The following is a 23,847-nucleotide window of genomic DNA, read 5'->3' as shown; positions in this document are numbered from 1 at the left end:
CATTTATAAGAGGTACTGCCAACAAAACAACAGCTTTCCTAGTCGTCGCCATATTGGAATCCAAACATTTAGTTTTATTGTTGTACCTATTTTATAATGAGACGCTTTTTTTACTCGGGTTTACCCCTTCCCAGTTACTATTATTGGTTTTTCAGAGGCAAATGAAATCCAACAAATCGTTGCTTCTAGTAACCTTTGCTGCAAGCTGAATTCTCGCGGTATTTGTGCGTTCACAAACACACATGCAAGAACGGAGAGCGCATCAACCTGCCTTGCCCGGTAATGTTTCTTACATTACCGAATAAAATATTTAAATAAGCGGTGTAACTGAATAACAGTAAATGTTATGAATCATTTTTACAGTGATGGGAACCTTGCATTGTGCAAGTTTTAATTGTTTTCTTCCCAGGGAACAACAACAGCAGCAGCAGCAGCAACATAAAAAGCCTGAGGTGGATTACCCATGATGCCTCGCTGCAGCTTTAAATGCCAGCGTGCCTGCGCGGTGCGCTGCAGAGAGAGAGAGACGATCAGCTGGGTGATGTAAGGCGCTGCGTCCTTCTCGTAAACAAGCGACACAGACACGAACCGACCCCGGGCTTTGCTTTCGGCTACGGATGGTTAGGTCGCCCGCGGACTTCCTGTTCAACAGCAGCCGTTCTGCTCGTCAAAAAGAACCCAAAGAGCCGAGTTTCCTCGAAGCTATCATGCTGAACACAGAGGAAAGGTAGGAACATACTCCCCTTTTTTTCTTTTTTTTATTCTCAGAAAGTGGAAAAGACAGCGACGAGTGCGCCGCTTGTCGTGTATGACAAGCCGCAGTTTTTAATTGTAGTTGGTTATTTGTTTGCATTAACTTCTAAGGAAAATAAGTGAAACCTTGAAGGTATTAGTTGCTCGCGGAGGATCCGGGTTAAAAAAACGCGATCAGAGAGGCGATAAAGCATAAAGCGAGCAGTAGTTGGAGGCGCTGTGCACAAACAACAAAGAAGCTGGAGAAGACAGTTTACAGCTGAGGAGGGAGGATCCTGTTTCACACATTCACCAGCTGACCTGCACGGATGTGCAGTTTTAGCTGTGAGAGCGGAGTTTATAAAGAAAGAAAGCTCTGAGCTAAACTGTAACAGTAGCTGTTTTTTTTCTTTCTTTCTCTGAGTCATTTCTCCTTGTAGAAAATGTTCGCTTTCTCCTCCCTATCCTTCATCCAGGCCAGCACTGCCCAACTCTGGCCTTAATATCTAGTAATTAACTTTTTTTTTGCAAGCAACACAATAGTAGACTATCAAAACATACGTTTTATACAACAATGTGATCTAATAATCGGACAAATGTGAACAATACCTTTATTGCTTTGTTTTAGTTTTTCTTCGTTGTTCAGTGACTTTTACAGCAGAATGATATAAAGAAAACTAATTAGTACCAAAAGTGGACAGAATATATCCCTCAGATGTCAAGGATTGGTTTTTGTTTTGTTCTTTGTTGTATTTTTTTTTTCTTCAATTTTCCTCCAACTCTTAGCTGTGGCTCCAGATTGTAAATTATTCTAGATTCTCTTTAAGAGCTGCAAAGATGGATAAAAACAGCATTGCACATATTTCTCTCTGCTGTGAATGGTCATTAAATATTCCTAATAGGTGCTGAGTTAAAGTCATGGTTTAGAGGTGACATTTCATATAAGGTTGCCATCTGTGAACATCAGCATCTATGTGTAATATCCCAAAGGAGGAGACGGGCCCAAACCTGGAAGTTTCCTAAAGGCTGCCAGTATTTCCTGGACGCTCAATGTGAGGCAGCGGCTTAAAGCTCGAAAAGGACGCAGCGCCTTCGCTCTGTTCGCCCTTCCTGTTATCTGCTGAGGTCTCGCGCTCTTTAGCTGTCAGCCTGGCTGAAACGCAGGCATGTCCTGGCCCGTCATAAATACGACTGTTAAATTCTTGTAAGACGGCTGCTTGCACCTCCGTGCTCTCCACGGCGTCGTTTCCGATGCTGGAAATGCTTGACTTTCAGCCACACCGGCTTTCTAATAAGCATCACAATGTTTAGCTTCTGTTTTTTCATCGAATCACAAACGCGGGTGCTTTTTTTTCTTTTATTATTCAAACCTGGATGTCTGAGCCCGCCGGCTCTGACTTCCAGGCTCAGGCCGGCTCAGGTCTGGGTTCAGGCATGTAAAAACGTCTGCACTCTACCAACCTGTATGGGTCATACTGTACGCCGGGGTGTTATTATTGTAACCCCCTACAGGGCTTGTCTCTTTTTAAATATGTGGTTTTAAGAGGAGCGAAAGGATCGGATTGAGGCCTCAGCCACATCTTTGTCTGCCGTTGCATTCTGACGCACAAGTCTCCCTTTTCCTTTCCTTCCTACGGGTTCCTCTCCTGACCTGCAGGGAGAAGATTAATAGATGCCGCGACTAGATTAGCTCCTCTGCTGTGACCCTGGCTGCCGAAGGCCGGGCCGCTGGCGCACATCATCTGGTTATATAACCCCGCCGCTTCTGATGGCTCACCTTTCAACCATCAGTGGAATGTGTGCGTTGGTGGGGGGGAGGTCATCACACATGATCTATCCTGAGCTACCTGAGTGCTTCCAAGTCTCCCTCTATAATTCACTGGCAGATGGAGGCCCCTCTGCGGTTGCCCGGCGATCCAGGATCGCATTTTCCATCAGGGGACCGAAGCGTAAAAACGGCCGGTTTCAGCCGGCGATGGGAGAGCCGCTGACGTCTGTGGTCAAAGATGACGCGTTGAGGTCTGAGGTCGCGGCGGGACAAAATGTTCAAAGGGTCTGCGGGTCAGTTCGCCAGGCACCGCGCGGTTCAGTCGGAGATGACCCGCTCAGACGTTTCAGTCGACTTGTCTGCGTCCGAGCGCGTCCACGGCGGGTCAGCCGGGTCAGAGTCGCGTGTTTTGACAGGAATCCGTCCGTCCGCGCTCGGCTTTCAGAGCACGTGTGCCTTTCCTGTTTCTGTCTCGGCGTCTTTTCCGCCACGCTGCCCTGCTCCGGGTCCGGGGCTCGGAGGAGGCCTGGCGCCTTTCCTGTGCACATCACCTTTTTGTTTGTGTGAAACCCGAAGCCCATCCCAGACGCGTCAAAGCATCCCCGTGACAGACTGGCTTTGAGTTTCAGTCCCCCTTTGAAAAAGCTGTCACAAAGTTGTTGTTTTTTAACTTCTTGGTTGATCTCTGCCCCGCTCCGCCTCATCGACCCCCTCCTACCCGCCCCATTCAGGCCCTGAAACAAGCCCACTGAATCAGGGCTCATAAAACCTCGCAGCTTCAGGAAGAGCAGAGCAGAGCAGCCATGGAAGCACCCCTCCCTCCCTTCAGAATGAGACGGTGACGCACTTAGCATCTCTGTCTCGACTCCCGGCACACGGATGATTAAATCCTCGCTGGCGCATTAATGCAGCCCGTGGATGTGCAGCCCGTGCAGCGCACCAGACACTTCAGGGAGCCGCGCTTGAATATGTAACCCACATTCTGTTTTTAGAGGCGCGCTCCACGGGCGGAGGCTGCGGCCCGCAGCTCCCCGGCTACAGCGGGAGGGTGGAGAGGGGCCGCTAAGAGCGCGGCTGAAATGTCAGAGGACGAGAGTTTTGCCTTTCAAAACAACCTGGCATTTCCACCGAGGACGCTCTCCGTCTCTGAAAGGGAAGACGGGGGCCAGAGAAGCGGGTCGGGACACCGTGGCCAGGCTGTCACGTGGCTGCGTCCGTCTGTGTTGTGCCGCTCGTCACCGGCGTCCCAGATATCAGCCGGCCTCTGGCCGTTTCAGAGTTCTGTCAAAGTTTCTGTTCCAGGTTATTTTGGACTTAGAGGGATGCGTCGCTGCACGCTTTTCTAGTGGGCGTACAAATAGACGGCACTTACAGTGCCTTCCTACGGTATTTTTACCGCTTGACCTTTCCCGCATTCTCTCACATTACCGCAAACTAAAATGGATTTTAGGTAACGGAGCAACACCAAGCAGCATGAATGTTAAGTGTTAGCGTGGCAGTCATATTCTATCCCTTTTACTCTGATGCCCTTAAATGAAATCAAGTGCAACCAGTTGCATTCAGATGTCAGCTGATTAGGAAATACTGCCAGTGTAATTTCATTTCTGTGCATCCAGCTGTTCTGTGAAGGCCTCAGAGGTTTCACATTAGTGAACAAACCGCCTCCACAAAGAGCGTGTAACGCAGCAGACATGTCAGGGGTAGGGACGTTTCAAACTGGGGTTGGGTCGTGAAACGTCATCCCAAGTTCGCAAGATCTCTCAGAGCAATGTTCAGTCAGTTCAATCAAACTGACAGGTAAGGAGAGCGTTCATCAGAGAGGCAGCCATGTTGACTCTTTAGGAGCTGCAGAGGTCCGCGGCTTATTGTTGTTGTGCAGGAGGAGTTAAATACGGGAAGAAGAGCCAGATTTCTAGATGGGAGACGATGCATGAGGCTGAGCAGGAGGTTCACTTTCCAGCAGGACAGCAGCGCTAAACATTTAGCCAGAGCAGCAATGGTCTGGTGTAGGTCAGAACTCTGCAACCATTACTATCCAAAGAACCAATTCTGCCCTTTTTTTTTTTTTAATAAATAAAACCTGCCTGCTGCTGTAAATATTGTAATGAAACGCTCCATACAAAAACATGTGATTACGGTATGCAAACAGAATAACTCTGACGGTACAAGAATACGGTATAATAGGGCTGGACAATATAGAATAAAAGCATATTGATAGAATATAAATTATATTTACCGATAATTATCAACAAATACAAAACCTATATTTGAAATGCAGCACTGGCCATTTTATGTTGTTGCTTGGCGATCTGTTTTTAAATAAAGAACACACAAACGCTGAATTCAAACTCTTTATTCAACCAACTTTTTACCAAAAAATACAAGTTTTTTAAAAATTAAAAAGAACGCCTGCTCTCTGAACGCTTTGAAGGGGGCGGAGCTTAGTGATGGAGCGTTCCTGGGTCTGCGTTTGTGTTTGGTTGGGAGGATGTAACGACTGTAATATTAACCTACTACAATGCAAAAGGAAGGAAAACTGTTCTTCTTTTGAACTTTTTATTGAACCTTTTTTCTATTATCAATATAGGTCTATCGATCCATATATATTGTTACTGAATTATCGCCCTACGGTATAATGAACATGTAGTTACAACTGACAAGACTTTACGCAGGAGGAGTTGGGAGAGCCCTCGACAGACATCAAATGGGGCTGTTGGAAAGTACTCACTTAAGAGGGCTGAATACAAATGCATGCCACGCTTTTCACTTTTTTATTTGTAAAAATTAAATGTAAAAAAAAACATCACTTCCTCTAGCTTTAATTCCAGCTTGCTATGTAACATGGAAAAATGTGGAAAAGGTCAACCTTCATACTGATGAAAGGTGCTGTGAGAATCGTTCTGGAGACGATGCTGTATCTGTACTCTTCACAAACATTGCAGATATTGCAAAGTTCCCTTGTGGATTTTTTCTTTTTTTTCTTTAGTGGTCTAAAATAGTTTTGGGAATGCAAATGAAATGTTTTAAGGATCTCAAAGGAGGAAAAAGGGAAGCTCTGGTCTAACTCTGTTCCCGTTTTGAAAAGGACGGCGCTGGCTGTGTGTTGCAACATGAACAGGCCGGGCACTCAGAACCTTCTTTTCCATTGCACGCTTTCTTGGTTTGTGCAGAGCTGGTCGCCCCGGGTTACCTCCCCGGTCGTCCGGCAGCGAGACGGAACCACACCTCGCTCTGTACCGTGTAACGTAGAGATGTTCCCCCGTGTACCGTGGCTTGGAAACTTCTACCCACATGAAAGAGTCCGCCTAGTTGTTGTTGCCGGAGTTTGTGCACTCGGAGCTGCTGGTGGTGAACGAGCACGGCTATCAGGGATGAGTTTCATCCACAGGACGGTGAATGTTTGGGCTGCATAAAACCTAAAGTCTGATGTCCAAAAGCTCCCACGGTGCGTCTTCTTTCCACCGCCGCCTGAAACCCAAACCGTGGACGTGTTCCCGAATGCCTCGCGGAGCTATTTACAGAGGTGTTTACAGATCATGCGCCTGTTTACGATGCGGGCCTCCCATTTGGACCGCGTCCAATCTAGTGATAATAAATCCTAGGCTTTTATGTCCGCCGGGCTCCTAAACAAATGTCGGGGTGAGAGTCAGTGGGCCGAAAACCCGCTGCAAATAACTCAACCCTTTGTGTGCATTAAAGCATTGTTGGCCTCTTTGCCTCATTTGTTAGAGAAGAATTACTGAAAGCTATATGCAACAAATAACTCTGGCTGAGACTAAAGTTTAGACACAGATTGGGAAAGCGGTGTGTGCTTTTGAATAAACAAATCTTACTGGCAAGGATGTTGAATACTCAACTAAATCAAATATCCTACCATCAAGGACTAAGCTTACATTGTCACTGCTGCCTACACAAGCTACTGAGACTTGGTCAACAAGCTGCTTTAGGACCGTCAGAATGGTTTAAATGCATACATACAACCATGTAGGGACTTTCAGATTCCCGCTTTTTCTTTAAAATCTCACCAATGGGCTACAAAACGTGTAAGTCAGGCATGGTTTGTCTGGCAAATCAGAGGCTGACGTTCCTCTACGAACACGTAGCTTCTTTCCGTTTGGCCATACAGTCAGTAGTTCTCACGCACACCAAGACGTCGACGCTAGAAACGTGCAACATGTTTACTTCCTCCACTAATCAAATGGCGGTTATGTAATTTGTTTGTGACGGATAAAGTATGTCTTGACAAAACGTGACCAAGCTATTCTAAAAGCATCACTGTATAAAAATAAGAGTAAACCACAAAAATGGTGGAATCTGGCTAAAGACCAAAGTACGCCAACTGCACGATACAAATTAGCAATTATCTTCTCAGTTTCAGAGTGGGCAATTTCTAAATCAGTTTCATGTTTTCCAAATGTCGTGCTGCAGTCTTAGTGCTAATAGCTTATCTGGCGGTTATATTTGTGTTTGAGGCTCTTATTTTGAAGTAAAAAAGGAAGTAGTTTCTGAGACACGCCCTTGGGATGAAAGCTGACCAATGAAGCTGGTGTGCCGGGCTCCACACTGTAAAAACTAAAAGTTAGTAAACTTTTCTTGAAATGAGTATATTTTTTCCTTGATTTGAGCAGCTAAATAAGACTATTGGCCAATGGAATGAGTATTTTACCCCTAAAATAAGATGACTAGATATCCTGCACTTAAAATAAATTGGAGATGAATTGATCTTATGTTAAGTGCAAAAATCTTATTCCATTGGCACATAGTCTTTTTTTTTTACCTGCTCAAATCAAGGAAAATTCACTCATTTCAAGAAGATCTTACTTAGATTTAGTTCCCTTTTTGCAGTGCACCACTTGAACTCCAGGGTGTGGCAGCGTTTTGGGCATTCTTGGGTGGAAAAAAAGAACAGCTAACAGATGCTAGCAATGCTAGCTGTGCTAAAACTTTTTAGAAGTAGCACAGAGTTTGGGTCAGGTGGCTATATTCTTATTTTTTTGACGCACTACAATGGAAAAAATGTAAAGGCTCCTCTTGAGAAAAGGATGACTACTTGAAGTTGAATGAGATTTTGTAGATCTGTGAGATGACACTAAGTGGTTCATCTGTGTTTTTGCAGTTCCTGGTTAGCGGGGGCCTTGAAGCCCAGCTCTATCCCTCAGGCTCCGGGGCCTCTGTGGTGCTCCTGATGCCCCTCACCCACAGCTGAAGATCCCGGGTGGGCGAGGGACGGTCAGGGATCCCTCTCACGGCGTGCTGATACACAAGGTAAACAACCACACATTAGATTGTCTCTAGTCCAAACCTGCAGCTCCTCTGCCTTTTTTAAAGAGGGAATCAGTGTGAGTGATGAGGAGAATCCACGAGTAAACGAGCCGACAGGACGTTCATTATTCACTGGAGGCTTCACTGGCCAGTTGAAATGAAGTTGCCTTTAAGGATCATCCCATTTAAAGCTACAGTTTTAATGTTTCTCTAAAAGCTCTGTTGTTCTAGCAGATGATGGATTTGCACGTGCTTTTTGTGATCCACTTTAAGCTCTTCAGGTGGCGATTGTTATAATTGTGCCGACTCCGTTATCCCTCAGGGGCTTTTCTCGCCCGCTGCCCTCCGCACGAGCGCGTATTATTCACAAGCTTTACTCTCATTTGAAAAAGTCCCGTTTGAAGCTGAAAAAAAGTTAATCTGCATCCTCATCATCTGCACCTGGCCAGGGTTTAATGCATAAAACCTCCTCGTTCGCCTGCTTTCATTTGGATACGGTCGGGTTTTAAACCAGGAAGTGCTTCCGTTTTATTATAATTTAAAAAGGAACGGCTGAGCGTGCAGAAGTCCATGTGAGACGTTGTATGCCGACATGTGACTGACTAACCTGTGGAGGATTAGAGATTTAGGATCAGACAGATCAGTCATAACCGTCATTACCGTCCTCGTCTGTCGGTGACCCGGCCGCCTCTGAACGCAACCACCCAACTTTGAGTCTCACTCACTGAAGTCAGACAATATTTAAATGTTTTTATTCTATCAACCTGATCTTTAAAGTTCCCGGTGATCACCCGTCCGGCCCGCGGTGTAAAGCGGAACCCCGCCGTGTTGTTTCTTCCTCGCTGTGCTGTCGGAGGTTTGATCGACTCGGAGCCTAAACCTGTCCGTCTGCCGTTCCCCACGCAGGATGACAGGCTGACGGTGACGCAGGCCTCCCCGGTCAGCGGGAGCCCCTCTCTTCTCCGCTTCCACTACCAGCTGAGTCAGCGCCGCTCGGCCTTCTGGGAGACGGCGCTCTCAGGGGACAGCCTCTTCCTGGAGATTCCAGCAGGTTCGCTGGCGGAAGGGAGCAAAGAGGGGTACGTTCAAGGAGGTTTCCTATAAAATGCTGCGCCACGCTTCTCTGTATGTTGTGCATTCAGCCTCTAACAGATCTGTATTTATTAAATCCTTTCATATAGAAGTAGTTTCAGAAACTGTCAGTGCTTGCCAGTGTTGCAGGAATGAAACCTGGCGGGTAGCTTTGTGTTTCCTGGCTGTGCGTTAAACTGTAATCTCTGCCAGTAACCCAGCCCGCTGCAGGCAGGCTGCCAGTCCCACTGTCTGAGCAGCCAGCTCTGCTGCTGCTCCTGCATTATGTAAAAATGCATCGCTTATGTAAAAAGAAGGCAAAAAAAAAAAAAAAAAAATCCAACTTAGTGCCTCAACGCCAGCCCCCTTTCCCTCGCTCTCTAACTTAATCATCTGTCTCTGCTTCAGGCTGACTGCTCTGCTGGAGTTTGCTGAGGAGAAGCTCAAGGTCAACTACGTCTTCCTGTGGTTCCATAAAAGCAGAGAGGATCGAAGTAAGACGCTCAAGTGTTGTTACGTTTCTCATAGCGCTGGTATTTTTATTGGCTTTTATCTACCAGGCCAACCCAAAATAGGGCGTAGTTGTGACGTAGAAGGGAACAGGATGCATGGGTTTGTGGGAAACCGACGCTGCAGTGACTCCTGAACACTCCTCACCCACGATGAAACACAGTGCTGGCAGCATCATGCTGCGGGGATGCTCCGTTTTTTATAAGCACTGCCAAGGAAGCTGGTCAGAGTTGTTCAGTTCTAGTGATGCTGATGGGTCCGTGTTTACAGGGGCTGAGTGGGAGGACAGAAACAACGCTAAAGACAGTTACAAGGTCGGCTTTCTATCACCTGAGGAACATTTCCAGGATTAAAGGACTAATGTCTCAGAAGGATCTGGAAAAACTAATCCATGCATTTATATTTAGTAGAATAGATTACTACAACAGTGTTTTCACAGGTCTGCCTAAAAAGTGGATCAGACAGCTGCAGCTGATCCAGAACGCTGCTGTCCGCGTCCTCACTAAGACTAAGAAAGTAGAGCACATCACCCCAGTTCTAAAGTCCTTACACTGGCTCCCTGTATCTCAGAGAATAGACTTTAAAATACTTCTGTTAGTCTATAAATCACTGAATGGCTTAGCTCCTAAATACATCACAGACTTGTTATCAGTGTATCAACCATCCAGACCACTCAGGTCTTCTGGCTCCAGCCTACTCTGCATACCTAGAACCAGAACTAAACAAGGAGAAGCAGCATTTAGTTCCTATGCTTCACTGATCTGGAACAAACTTCCAGAAAATTGTAAAGGTGCTGAAAGCCTGAGTTCCTTTAAATCAAGATTAAAAACACATTTGTTTAAAATTGCCTTCAATCCTGTTAGTTAACTGAATCACCACTTCTTTGTTCTTTTTTTCTATCTACATTTTATTCCTACTTGCTTTTATTCTGTTTTATTTTGCTATATTTTAATCATGTAAAGCACTTTGCATTGTCCCTGTACTGAAAACCGTGCATCTTGTTTAGGTTCTGAGGCAGGGCTGTTTTCCCGCTGCTTCCATATGAATTCCCCCGTTTGCCTCTGAATCAGTTTCCTTTTAAAAGTGAAATGAGTCGACCGAGGAACACGTTTCTAGAGCCTAGTGCATTTTCATCACCCGACATGTGGTGATTTCAGTGGCGCCGCTAACCCTGTCACTCTCTCTCCCCCAGTGGCCATCATCAAGACGTTCCACTACATGGGCTTTGAGATGGTGAAGCCGGGGAACCCAATGGTACCAGCCCGGCCCGATCTGGCCTTCATGGTTTACTCTCTGGACAACAGCAGCTCGGACGAAGAGTGACCGACGCCTTCCTCGCCCACCCGCGCCCCCCCACACACAGACACACCTTCCTGTTTTTACCTTCCCCTCTGACATAACCCCCCCCCCACCTCAGCCATCCATCACGGCGGAGCTGCTGGAGCCGCTGTCCCCCCACAGACTCCTGATGGGAGGAGGGTTACCGTGATGCCACTGCATTTCTCCCCCTGAAGACATCCACAGATAGGAGAAGCTGGAAGGGCTGCAGTTTGAACTAAGTCATCACATTTAATTTGGCCTTTTATTTTCTTTCTTTCTTTCCTTCCTTCCTCCTCACTTCCTCTTTTTGCTCCACGATTCTGTCGGCATCGCCGCGAGCGAAACGAAGAAGCTGCCGGAAGTTCAGGAGAAGTTTGAATGCAGCATATCCGCTCCTCTGTCGGCTTCGACCTTTTTATAAGAGACTCTGGCGTGTTTGAGTGCTGTATACGATGCGAGCTAGGATGTTAGGTTTAAATGTGTATGGCCGATATGTTTTCTTTTCTGTTTTTTTTTTTCTTTGCTTAATAGCCCGATCTGTTCCGTTGAACACGTAAGCACGCACTGAGGGTTCCTTTTTACTTCCTGCTATATGTCGAGGCATCATTCCAGCATGTGTCCCTGGCTTTTTAAAAAGCATCCCTTGCTACTTTTGCAGTTTTGCGCGAGGCAAAACTGAAAACCCGCACAAAACGAGCTCATCTGACCCCGACCTCGGCCCCACAGGAGCATCAACAGGACAAGCCCAGGCCATCTTAAAGCTTTAGTGATACAGCAGGTGCTTCTGTGCCTAAAGAGGAGAGTGCAATTGTTTTATCGTAAACTAACGAGTCTTATTAAAAGAATGTTTAAAAAAAATAAATGTTTCACCCATGCATATTCAGAGGTGTGCTTTAAGTAAGTCGTGTATGCAAAATGTAGAGGGAAGTAAACACTGTAGCAAGCACACCCAGATTTGTTTCAAATATTTTCTGTCTGAACTGAATGCCAAAGAACTGCCTGTTGTTGATGCTAATCCTAACCTTCTGTGGTCAAGCAACGTTAGCCTACATTCCCCTAAGTGCACCGTACGCGCTGCTTAAACCTCGCTCCGACAGACATCCTGATCCCTCTGCCTTCACGCGTCTTCTGCTGATGGCGCTCTTCACCGCTACCGATTAGAGCCCCGACTATAAGCTGTTAAAGGTCAATACATGAAGTCTATCAAAGGTATATTTTTTATCAGTATGAACTTTTTCTCTGCTGTTTTTTGTTGGGATTGTGCAGGGATTTACCTCTTTTTTTTTTTTGTTCTTAGAAAACAGTTGGCAACCGTTCAGGGACAATCCACACTTCTCAGATTTGTCTTTTTGGGGGCATGGTGTTTCAATAAAGGTTGTTAACAAAATGCGTCTGTGGTTTTGCTTGTATAGTGGCGCAGCTTTTGAAATGTCTAAATCTGAAACGCACTTTCTTGCCTTAAGTTACTTTGCTTCTTGCAGCACCACTGGGAGCTGCTAAGGAACTCGTGTCCCTAAAACCTTTTATTTAACGCCGGATCCACAGAATTTGGCTTACTTTTGAACGATTTTGTTTGATGGAGCAATTAAACCCAGTAAATGGCCAAGTGGAAGGAAGATAATGCATTGTTTTACATTTTTGTGTTTTATTTAGCCCCCCCTTACTGTGATCCACCTGCAAATAAATAAATAAAACTTCAGCACTTTTTGCATGGTGGAACACAGTAGTGGCAACACTATGCTGTAGAGATGCTTTGAAGAATGAAGTTGTTCAGACACTTCATCCAGTCTGACCGAATTTGAGCGGTTTTTAGAAGATGCCTTTATGGTCCCACAAGGGGGAAATCTGGGAGTGACTGTGGCAAAAAAACATGTAGACACATTTTTCAAAAGTGCAAAAGCTGGCAGAGAGCCACCTTGGCGGCTTGCATCGGTAACTGCAACTACTTGGTTAAATAATTGGATGTGACCTCAGAACCAATGTGTACCACACTTTTCAGATTTTTATTTGTTAAAAACTATTTCAAATCTCACATTTTCTTGAGTTTTGTATTTATCTAAAAATCTCAATATAATTCAGTAACGTGTGCTTTCATAAGATGTAAAAAAAAAAAAAAACTTTTGGAAGCCTCTGAAGTTCTCACTGAAGAAGTAAAAACAAACAGTGGACCCATGAGGCGGCGCAGCCAAATCACGAGGAATCTGGAGATTAGAACATTTCCTTTTTATTTGTGCTTCTGTTTCAGCCGATTGATCCCTTCAGCACACATGCTGGATCCTCGCCAAATGTGGCAACAAGCTCCCAGGTCAGAAAGAGGGATCTATTTGCAGCGCCTGAGCCGGGATGCTCTCAGCTGATTTGTCCGCCTCTTGGAAACAGCAGGAACCTTTCTTCTATAAATGCCTGTTGGTGTCCTGAAGGAGGAAAAGCTGCGCAGGAGAGTTAATCTGCTTTGGAAACAAAAACAAACGGGGAGCAAGTCCAAAACATTTGTAAAAGAAACGTTTTGCGATTTTATCTTCAGAATATCTATTTTTTTATCACATACTGTTTAACTTCAGAGGGTGACGTCATGTGGTCACCAGTGAAAGAGACAGAAACTTAAAAAAAAAAACCCAGATGAAGCTGCAGATCTGAACGCAGTGGTGCAACATAAAAGGAGATGCCTTTAGAATGCATCCCCTGCTGCTGCTGAAGCATCATGTCCCCCACATCCATCTCCAACAGCATCACTCGTGTTGCCCTGGAGCTGCGCCACTAATCCCCTGAACTGAACTACAAGAGCCAGATAGTCCCCTTCTGGCCTTAATCTTATGGTGACTTTACATAAACTCACCTCAGAGGGGAGGATAAGCGGTTACAGCATCAGCTGCACCCACAGCACGCTTTTTCTCTCAAACAACCCCAGGCATGCACATCCTCTCCCCTCTCAGTTTCCAGCGTCCGCCTTGAATTAAAATCAGCGGCTAATCCGCCCTAAAACACTTATTCTGCCATAGTTTAGATGTTGCGATGAAAATCGGCTGCTTCTCTGTACAGCGACAACATGCACCACCTGCCCTGACTCTGTCGGTCGCATTGGTGGCTCTTCGTCCGGCCGGAACGCCTGTTATTCAGGAGATATGAAGAACAGATATGACCAACTAACCCCCAGTCGGTCGAGGCAGATGACCGTTCACACTGAGTCCGGTTCTGCTGGAGGTTTTCCTCCCTGTTAAAGGGGAGTTTTCCTCTCCACTGTCGCTTTATGCATGCTCAGTATGAGGGATTGCTGCAAAGTCATCAACAATGCAGACGACCAATCCCTGTGGCTCTACGCTCTTTCAGGAGGAGTGAATGCTGCTTGGAGAGACTTGATGCAATCTACTGGATTTCCTTCGATAGGAAACGTTTTGACCAATCTGTCTGATTTGATTGAATTTGAATTTGCAAAGTATCATGAACTGGTGCTATATAAATACAATTTAATTGAATATTGGCCATGAAAAAAGCAGTTACAAAAGCATTCATGTCACTTGAACTTTTTCACATTTTCTGACATCCCAGCCTCCTTTCCAATATATTTTAGTGGGATTTTAAGACAAAAAAGTGCATGATAGTGACATGAAAGCATTCTTTTTTTTTTTTTTTACCCAAAAGCCTGCTCAGACCTGGTCCCCTGTCACTGCATAGTCTCCACAGCATGCTGCCACCACCATGCTTCATTGTGAGGATGGTGCAGTCAGAAAGATGGACGCACCATCCACAGAAACATAGCCGTCCATCTCCATCTGGGCCTTCAATATTTTCTGAACTATCTGGACATTAGTCCCCTCTAATAAGCAGATGAAACCGTTTTCTAACTCGGCACTGATATTCTGTAACACTTTAAATATGCATTGCACAACTCATCCTGAGTGCATTAAGACCATCTGTCTCGCTGTAGGATATTTGAGGCTTTAATCCGATGTCGAGCTCAACTGTACATCCATGGAAATCACAGAAATATGACAAAATAAGCCTGTCAGATGCTCTGTTATGTCATTTTTTCTTTTCTTTTGAAAAGGAATGCAGTGTCTTTAAAAGGGGAAAACGTCACCCTCGCATCCTTAGGAACACATCTGCAAAAAAAAGGGTTTATTGGAAGTGTTTGGAAAAGGGCCGACGCCGATTATCTGTTAAAGGACAACACATGCTGAAGATGTGATCAAAGAGGCAACCAAAACTCATTTTAAAGCAGATTTCCCTGCTGAGAACAGCCTTCATGCTGTTGACTCTTTATTCCTTCCCTGAAATTGTTTGGAGTTCTTTATCTAATTGTTTCTGACTTCCTTTGGCTTGACATTAAACTCTTTAGTGATCAGAAGAGGGAAGTTTCACGTTTAGCGATGCTGCCTGCATTTACATCACCGACCCGTGAATCTGACGGTGCTGATGTGGCTTCTTCCCGGAAACCATTTTCTGACTTACATGTAGTCAGACAGGGAGCCTCACATGACAAAGTGTGTGGACTGAAAGGTTTTAAGACTCGGGTTCAGCACCTCTCTGAGACATAAGTACAAGCACTGTGACTTCTATGTAGATTTGAATTCCCTGGTCATTGTGTCTGCAAGAACAGACTGAAATCCATCCATCATGTCAAAACTTCTTCCAACCTTCATCTGAGCAACAAACAAATCTACAAGAGAAAATAATAAAATTCTGCAATAAACTTGTTGCGAACGTGCTCACTCCCTTGAGTGATACTTTACTACGGCATGTTCTGATTCTTTAATCGCATTCAGTCTTGAGCCTTATGGAAGAGAGGCCAGAAAAAAAAAATCATTACCTAGTGTTCAAAATAAGAAGGCACATCAGCGACTCCCCACATCCCATCACCCCCAGAACACATGGTGGTGGCGGCATGATGCTGTGGGGATGTTTTACAGCAGCAGGGTCTGGGAAACTGGTCCGAGTTGAGGGAAGGATGATTGGTGGTAAATACATGGATCACTTTGAGCAAACTGTTTCAGTCTGCCTGTGATTTGAGAGGTTCGCTTTCCCTGAAGCAGACTGCTAAAGCAAAACTAAAGTGGTTTGAAGAGGAAACATTTAAACGTGTTGGAATGGCCTAGTCAAAGTCCAGACACCGGTCCAATGGAAAATCTGTGCTCAGACTTCTGTCAACAAAGTTGAAGATCGCTGTTCACAAGCAAAAACCCTCCAACATAAAGGAGCTGGAGCAGTTCAGCCTCGAGGAATGGGCAGAAATCCCTGTGGCCAGACGTGGCCAGATGTGGCCAGATGTGGCGAGCGCCTGGAGACCGGTCCAAAGAGATTTGCAGCTGTGATGGTTGCAAAAGACGACCCTACAAAGTACTGACTCCAGGGAGGTGAACAGTTATGCGCGCTGAACTATTCTGTTACTTTGGACTTTTTGTTGTTTGCGTCACAATAATAGAATAATCCATCTTCAAAGTTGTCAGACTGTTCTGTAAATGGAATTGTGCGAACTCTGACACAATCCATTTTAATTCCAGGTTTGAGGCAACAAAAACAAAAAACACTAAGGAGGTGAAAACTTTCCTTGGCAACTGTAGTAAAAAAAAGACGGATGAAATAAATACATGATGTTTGGTTTTATTTGAAATATTCCTTTAAGAAATACCCATCCGTCCATCCATTGTCCTTGCAGTGTCGTGGTTGGGATGGTGCCCATCATTGGACAGGAGGGAGGGTCACCTGTCCATCACAGGGCTACGAAATAGACAGATGAACCAGCAGTATGTGTTCTTGCAAATGTGCAGTCAGGCTTTATGTTTTTCACCTTTTCGTCCAATTCTCCTTTAGCGTCTGGCTTTGCCACCTTCATGCAGGACCTTCATCAAAATGCAGCATTGAGCGTAAAAGAATGAACCAAACAAAGGGAATTCAAACCTAGATTTGCTTTTCTTGCACCGAGATGCACACTCCCCAGCTGGCTCCGAAGAAACCATTTTGACAAATGAAACCTGCTTCAGTTCAGTGACTCATTGTCAAAGCAAACCCTGACAACCTGGCCCAAGCAACAGGTCGAGCAGGAACGTGTTACCTGATGTCTACCTCTGTCTGCTCTCTCTGTTTCTCAGCTTCGCCCTCCTTTGATGGAGAACCACGAAGCCGTGCTAATCATATCAGCACGGGTCTCCATCAGCGGCATTCCAGTGCTTTTACTTTTGCATTAATAAACGTTCGCTTACTTTGCTGCACAGAGATGATCTCATGGCTGCATCTGTTCGCACAACTACCTTCCTCTGCTCACATTTCGTGCTTTGTTGAGAATTTTAATGAAGGACAGGAACATGCTCGTCTCTTTGGAGATGCCGGCCTACACCTGAGCAAAGAAAACCAAGACAGTGAGAATCCCTTCAAATGTCTCAAAAGCATCATTCTTCTTGTTTGGAAAATGTAAAAAAATAAATAAATATCTGAGATAAAAGGTGAAGCTCAGCTGTCAATAAAGAGACTCATGCACTCCTGGTGTGCTGCTAAAACACAGTAGGTCCTTCATTAGAGGCAACTAGCAAAGGTCACCGTTTGGCTGTCGGTGAGCGTTCAGCTCTCACGTTCAAAAAATAGGGCTGTACCGCCCTCTAGCGCCACAGTCTGGAATAGCTGCAGTCAATTTAATGACTGACTCGAATGTTTCAAACATTACTGTTATAACACATCCATCCTTAGAATGATGTTGCTGTTGTTGAGCGCTGAGAGATCTAAACTTTCTGTAGGTGGTCTTAAAGCCTCTCTACCCGCCTTGGAGAGCCATGTGTTGGCAGGTTTGCAATGTTTCTATTTTTCATCATCTTGTGACTATGGTTTATAACCCAACTCTGCCTTAAACATGTCCACAGCCTTCTCACTGACCTCTCTGCTGTGTTCCCTGGTCTCCATGTCTAATCAGTGTAAAACCCCGGAGACCTTCACAGAACCAATCCAACTAATTCAGGGACTTCTTCTTAATTGATTGCACCTAATTTCATTTAGCGGTATTACAGTAATGGGTGCTGAATACAAATCAACACTACACCTTTGTAAATGTTTTTTTGAAAACCACCATGTATCATTTTCTGTCAACTTTACAATGACTTTCCAGTTCTTTTTGTTGGGTCTATGAATTCTGGCTAAAAATACATACAATTTTGGAGCTGTGATATAAGGAAATGCAAAAAGGTTTAAGAGATATAAATTGTTCTGCAAGGCAAGATATATCTGCAACAAAGTAGCAGAAATAATGTGTCATTAGTGGGATTAGTTTAGTCACAAGCTGCAAGATAAAGTTAATACAATTCTTTCTGCAACACAGTCTTTATCATCCATTTCACTTCATACAACTGGCATGTTACACATTTAAAACTTGCTATTTTAACCCAGCGGCCCCTGGCGACTGAGATCAGGGACCACTGATATAGAATGTTAAATGTTGCCAGGTCCTGGCGAGAATATGCACTACTGTTACCGTTCCCGCTGCTGAAAGCTGCAGGTCCTCACAATTATCAGAATATACAGTTTGCTTTCTTTTTTATTACTCTTTGCTTTGTTCTCAAATATTTCATGACCTAAAAATGTACATGTTTAAAGATGCAATTGAACTCATTCTTTTGTCAGTGTGTGAGTTGTAAACCTGAATTACCACCAGGGGGAGACATTGTCCTTTTTCCAAAAACGGCGCTTAAAATTCTAAAGAATTTCCTTCTGGTATTTATTATTTCTTCAAAGATAATTTATTATTATTATTATTATTATTATTATTATTATTATTATTATTATTATTATTATTATTATTATTATTATTATTATTATTATTGGCACATAAAATAGAAAATTTCCTCCAGCATCCAGCAACAGATGCAGGATGCTGACTGTAACCACTATATCAACCAGATCCAAATTACTGCTCACAAAAAAACAAGATCATCTGTAATACCTCAAAAAAGGGTTTGAAGTTCTCCAACAAGATCAGTCTTTTTGACTCGTGATCAGAGATTCAAATTCACTCTTGTTGTAACATATTTTTATACAAACTTATGAGAACCTAATATTTTCCAACCGCAATAAAAATAATAATTAATCAGTTTCTCAAATAATTATGCATAACCACTGATCTTCTGTTATCATTTAAATTCAATATGCTTCAATTTTAAAATCCCACTCAGGTTCTCAAGAGTATCTCCCAAAAAGCTGCTAAACAGATTTTGAAGTTAGTTTCTACATCACATATGAACTGCATTTACTTTGGCAAGTCATGAGATACAGACCTAGGTTTTAGAGGATGAAATTTTCAACACTGTATCATTAAAATGTGTTTTTTTAATCAAAGCCCAAGACTTTTTTTTATTCAGGTAGGCTTTTATTACTTAGTCATGTGGTGGGCCTTTTAGTTGTATCTTGTTTTATTTCTTTTATTTCATCTACCTTGCTTTTAACCCGTGTTTTCTTTCATCTGTGTTATTGTTGTTATATATTGATTTTAGTCATCGTTTATGTGGATGTGGAAAAGGCTATAAAAATATATGATTGATCGACTGATTGATTGCTTAAAAGAGACAGAGCACTTCAATAAAAATTAGCACTTCAGTCCATCCCATAAACATGTAAGATTTAGCCACAGGCAGGATAATGGGATAAAAGATTTGGTAAATAAAAATACAATAAAAATTATGACAAAAATACAAAGGTGTGCATATGATCGCAGATTTGATAAGTTGTTACAGATAAAAAAACAGTTATTACTTATTCTTGTTTTTTGATTGTGCCTTTTAGTTTATTTTCCATAATTGGGCTAGTTCTCTTAGTACTTAGTTAAGCTCCCTTTGTGTTTCTGTGTTTATTCCTCTCCTTCCCCTAGTTTCCCTGCTTCGCACTTTCCTTTCCCTGCTGTTCCACATTCCCATTATTAATCTCACCTGGACCCAATGCCTTTTTCCAACCTTCCCTTAGTATATAAACTCCCTGGTTTTCACCGTTCTTTACTGGTTTCTTCCATTACTCTGCCCGTGCTCTGTGTCCTTTTCCTTTTGTGTGCCTTCTGTATGTTTGGCTGTTTTCATTATTAAACCTTTTATTCCATCATGCTGCTTCCAGGCTCCTATCTGCGCAATGGCTCATCTCTAAAGTCATAACACCTGGTAATTAGAAGTACAAACATCAAAGTTTTCAGTGTACAAGCTAAGAATCACAATACCCAACTTCAGAACCCTGAAGTTCACCAACATTAGTATGAACCATTTCAGCAAATGTGTCAGCCGCATAGCTTGCCACTAAATAGTCTCACTTGGTTCCAATGTCACTAATCACTTCCCCAGCATTTAAAAGCCAGTCAGTGTTATTCCTCCCCGTGACAGATCCTTTTGTTATTCATTGTCTACTACCCCTGTTTGCTTGTCCTCCTGTTTTTTTGGGGGTTTTTTTTGGAGGTTTTGGCATTGTTCTCCTTCTCCCTCAAGTTATTCATTTAATAAACCTGTGCATTTGGGTCCTTCTCCACTTGTTATTTGACCTGGGAAGGCTGAGAACCACAAATTCTAGCTAGAAATGGTGTTGCGCTTTAAAAGGCTTATTTGCAGAAATAAACAGAAAGCCTATGCAGGCAGGAAACCTCTGTAGGAGCAAGCTGGAGATCTGAGCGGTGAAAAGAGCAGGCTTACTCAATGCTCAAAACACATCTTTGTTTACATCTTTTTCTTAAAGTAAAACATTGATTCTTTTTGACTTTTCCTTGTTATTAAATCACTTCATTTTTTTAGAGATAAATTGCAAAGATGTGACACCTATTTGTGAACATTCTTTTTAAAAAGAAAATATTTCATAGTGTCCTAATTTGTCACATGATTAACTTTTTAAGATGATTTAGTGAATCATTACAGTAGAAGATCTGTGCTACAGCTTTTAATCTTATGATTCCTGTGCATGGTGTGTTTAATCATCGTTCAGGTTCAGAAATCAGTACTGTTTTCTTTAGGGACAAAGCACATCTGTGTCAATAATGAAACTATGACATCAAGTAAAATTAGCCACAGATTTTGAAATAAGGGCCTGTCTGGAAATTGTACCTGTGGAAATGAAACAGTTTGGAGTTGGTGTAGCAATAGCATATCTTTGCTATTTTTATCAGGGAATAAATTACTCACCAAACAGTTCATTAATCACCAATAGGTTCTCCTTGTTTGTGGTTAATTGATTTCTTCTAAGCATTTACTCAGCGCTTGAATGGGTTCATAGTCACCTGGTGATGTAGAGGTGCAGGTCGTCTGCATAGTTATGATGTTGTTTTTTATGATCTGGGTTAAAGGGACCATGTAGATATTGAACAGGAGTAGCTGTGGCCACTAACACAGCTCACCACTGACAGGGTGTGAATGTGTGAATGACTGATTGTAGGGTAAAGCCCTTTGGGGTCATCGGACTTAATAAAGCGCTATGCAAGTACAGGCCATTTACCACTTACCATATTTGATGTAAAGTTACCTACTGGCACAAAATGTCCCTGTCCGTTAAGTAGGATTTAAACTAGCGGAGAGCTGTACCAGTTTTCAAGGCGCTCTAACAGAATGGAGTGATCAACAGTATCAAATGCTGCACCGAGGTCCAATAGAACCAGTACGGTGGTTCTTCCACAGTCTGTATTTATATGGATGTCATTAAACACCTTGATAAGGGCGGTCTCTGTACTGTGGTGAGCACGGAAGCCAGACTGGAAAACGTCAAAGCGGCTGGTCGTTGTTAAGAAGGTGTTTAATTGTTGAAACACAGCTTTTTCAATTATCTTACTGGTAAAGGGGAGGTTTGAGATGGGCCTGTAGTTCTGGAGTAGTAGTTTGTCTAAATTGTTCTTTTTCAGCAGTGATTTGATAATTGCTGTTTTTAGGGACTGGGGGAAAACACCCGACAGAAGGGCCGTGTTTATTATCTGAGGTAAATCAGACATTATGACAGGCAAAACTTCCTTAAAGAAAGCTGTGTATTTTGTCAAAATCTGCTCTAGTTGGAGACAAACATAGTGCTGTTCTTACTTTTGGTTTCATTATTGACTGTGTACATTATCACAACAGTAGGTTTAATTAGGAATCTGTGACGCAGGAAAAACTTGCCTGAATTTTGAAATGTGGAAAATCTGAGCTGTTGTAGCCAGGAAATGAGACAGGTAGAGATCATGGGACCAGTGTGTCATGCCAGGTGAGTTTCAGACTGTGGGATTTTTATGTGTTAAACATCTCACCTGACAAAGTTGTTTCATAACAATTATTGTCTGTCTACATTCAAAGAGCAAATTTAGCCTGAGAGCAGATTCAGTATCTATGAATGAATGAATTAATTAATTAATTAATGAATTAATGAATTTATTTCAGACAATTAACAAATTTAACACACATTTAACAAATATTAAATAAATCAATTTCAGAAATTACCACATAATAATAAAAAAAATTTAATTTAAGAAATTCTTCAACCGAGGACTACATAAAAAAGTAATTGATAAACATTACATTAAATTTTCTGTTCCAGTTCAATTAAATCATTTCAACATAAATAGAGATGAGATAAACAAAATTTTCCTCTAAATAAAATATAACAGGTATATTTACCCTGATTTCTGACATTGATTAGTGATCTAGGCAAGAAAGGCCCAGAATTTGGACATAATTCATTGTTGGCTATGTTACAAATCACATTATTAACTGTTTTTTTTTTTTACTTTTATCTTAAATTATTTAATTAAAAAAACTGTTTGTAGCAACGTTGCCTTGCAGCAAGAACGTCTTGAGTTTGAATCCTGGGCTGAGGTCTTCCTGCAGGGAGTTTACATGTTCTCCCCGTGCATGCGTGGGTTCAGCAGGTTCAGTCAGTCCTGATTATCCTCATCACGACTGACCCTCCATCCATTCACGACCGGTACAGGTCCAGGGCCAGTAAAAGGGCAGCTAAAATAGCTCTCGACCCACCTTCTACGGGTCATGGGTTATTCAGACTTTTACCTGCAGCTCGGTGCCACAGGGCGCTGATGCCTAAAACGAGCCGACACAGAGTCAGTCTCTGTCCCCAGGCGGTGACTCCCATGAACACGGTACAGTCAGGGTAGCCGGCAGAGTAGCTCTCCTCTATCCTTTCCCTGATTAATGTCTTTTCTGTTATAGATTGAAGTTTGCTTGCTGTTACATGCTTGTTTTTGTTGCTGTTTTGTGAACGATGCAAGTGTGTTGGAATCTGAAATCAAATTCCTTGTTTGTATCCACAGACTTGGTGAATAAAATTGATCCTGGTTCTGATTCTAATTATGCTCAGTCCTCATCACAAATAGCGGTACTAGTCTCCAACTAAAAAAGATATTATCTTGTGATCCTTCTGGTCCTTCATGCTCCCACTGTACTGATGGGTCTCAAACCTGAGCAACTTGACACAAGATGAGGTTTAGCATCTTTCTTACTGCTGACCAAATGCTCAGTTTATTTTTTTTTATCCACTAATTGTGTATTTTAGATAAGTTCCAGACGTCCCTCAGCATCAACAGGCTTTTGTATATAGATCGCTCCATTTCATCCTCAACCATACAGTGTCATTATCTTTGCACTACCATGAAATCCCAAATCTAATCTGAGTATCTTGACAATATTTTTTTAATGGAGCAAATTTAATCCCCCTCTCTCCTTTAGACACAGAAGTTTTACACACATTTATAAGATTATGTGTTTTCAGACATAAAACACTTCGGACATGTTTTTTCTCCTAACTGACATTATAATGGATACCACCGAGGGTTGGAGTGTTAAAATATAATTTTCCCCTTATATTGCTAAAATTCTATGTTTAAAAAATGGAACAATGAATACATAGGGAAAAAATGTCGATGTAATTTTTCACATCCTGTCTCTTTCCTTGCTGATAGAACAGATCAGGTTCCCTCCTGGTTATCCACCTCGGTTGTCTCAATCAGCCCACTCCTTGCCCCGAGCTACTGTCTCTTGTTATTTTATGAGGCTTCAGTCACTTCGGTCCCTCATGCCAGCCTGAATGCACAAGCCGAGGGGCCCCGAGAATCGGAGTAGGATTCCAGCTCTCGGGGGCCGAAGGAAGGATTTCCTTTTTAGTGCGTCTGGCTGGTAAATATGTCATCGGGCTGGAAGCCGATCCTGTCAAAAAAACAGGTGGAATGTTTTTAAAGCCGCCACAGGAGCGTGAGCGATGTGTTTCTT

At 43.1% G+C, this 23,847-nt stretch overlaps 1 protein-coding gene across 1 annotated transcript; it reads left to right on the top strand.

Moving 5' to 3' along the window:
- Positions 1 to 492: 492 nt before the first annotated feature.
- On the top strand, positions 493 to 12,050 carry oaz2a (ornithine decarboxylase antizyme 2a). The gene is given in 6 exon segments (XM_012862516.3): positions 493 to 727; positions 7,617 to 7,683; positions 7,685 to 7,765; positions 8,669 to 8,841; positions 9,242 to 9,327; positions 10,536 to 12,050. Coding segments are annotated over 6 exon segments (648 nt in total). The 5' UTR covers positions 493 to 617; the 3' UTR covers positions 10,667 to 12,050.
- Positions 12,051 to 23,847: the final 11,797 nt, after the last annotated feature.

Source organism: Fundulus heteroclitus, chromosome 2 (genome assembly GCF_011125445.2).
Source record: "Fundulus heteroclitus isolate FHET01 chromosome 2, MU-UCD_Fhet_4.1, whole genome shotgun sequence".
Classification (NCBI taxonomy): Eukaryota; Metazoa; Chordata; class Actinopteri; order Cyprinodontiformes; family Fundulidae; genus Fundulus; species Fundulus heteroclitus.
Note: the sequence above shows the minus strand (reverse complement) of the source record. Positions and strands in the feature narration are given on the sequence as shown.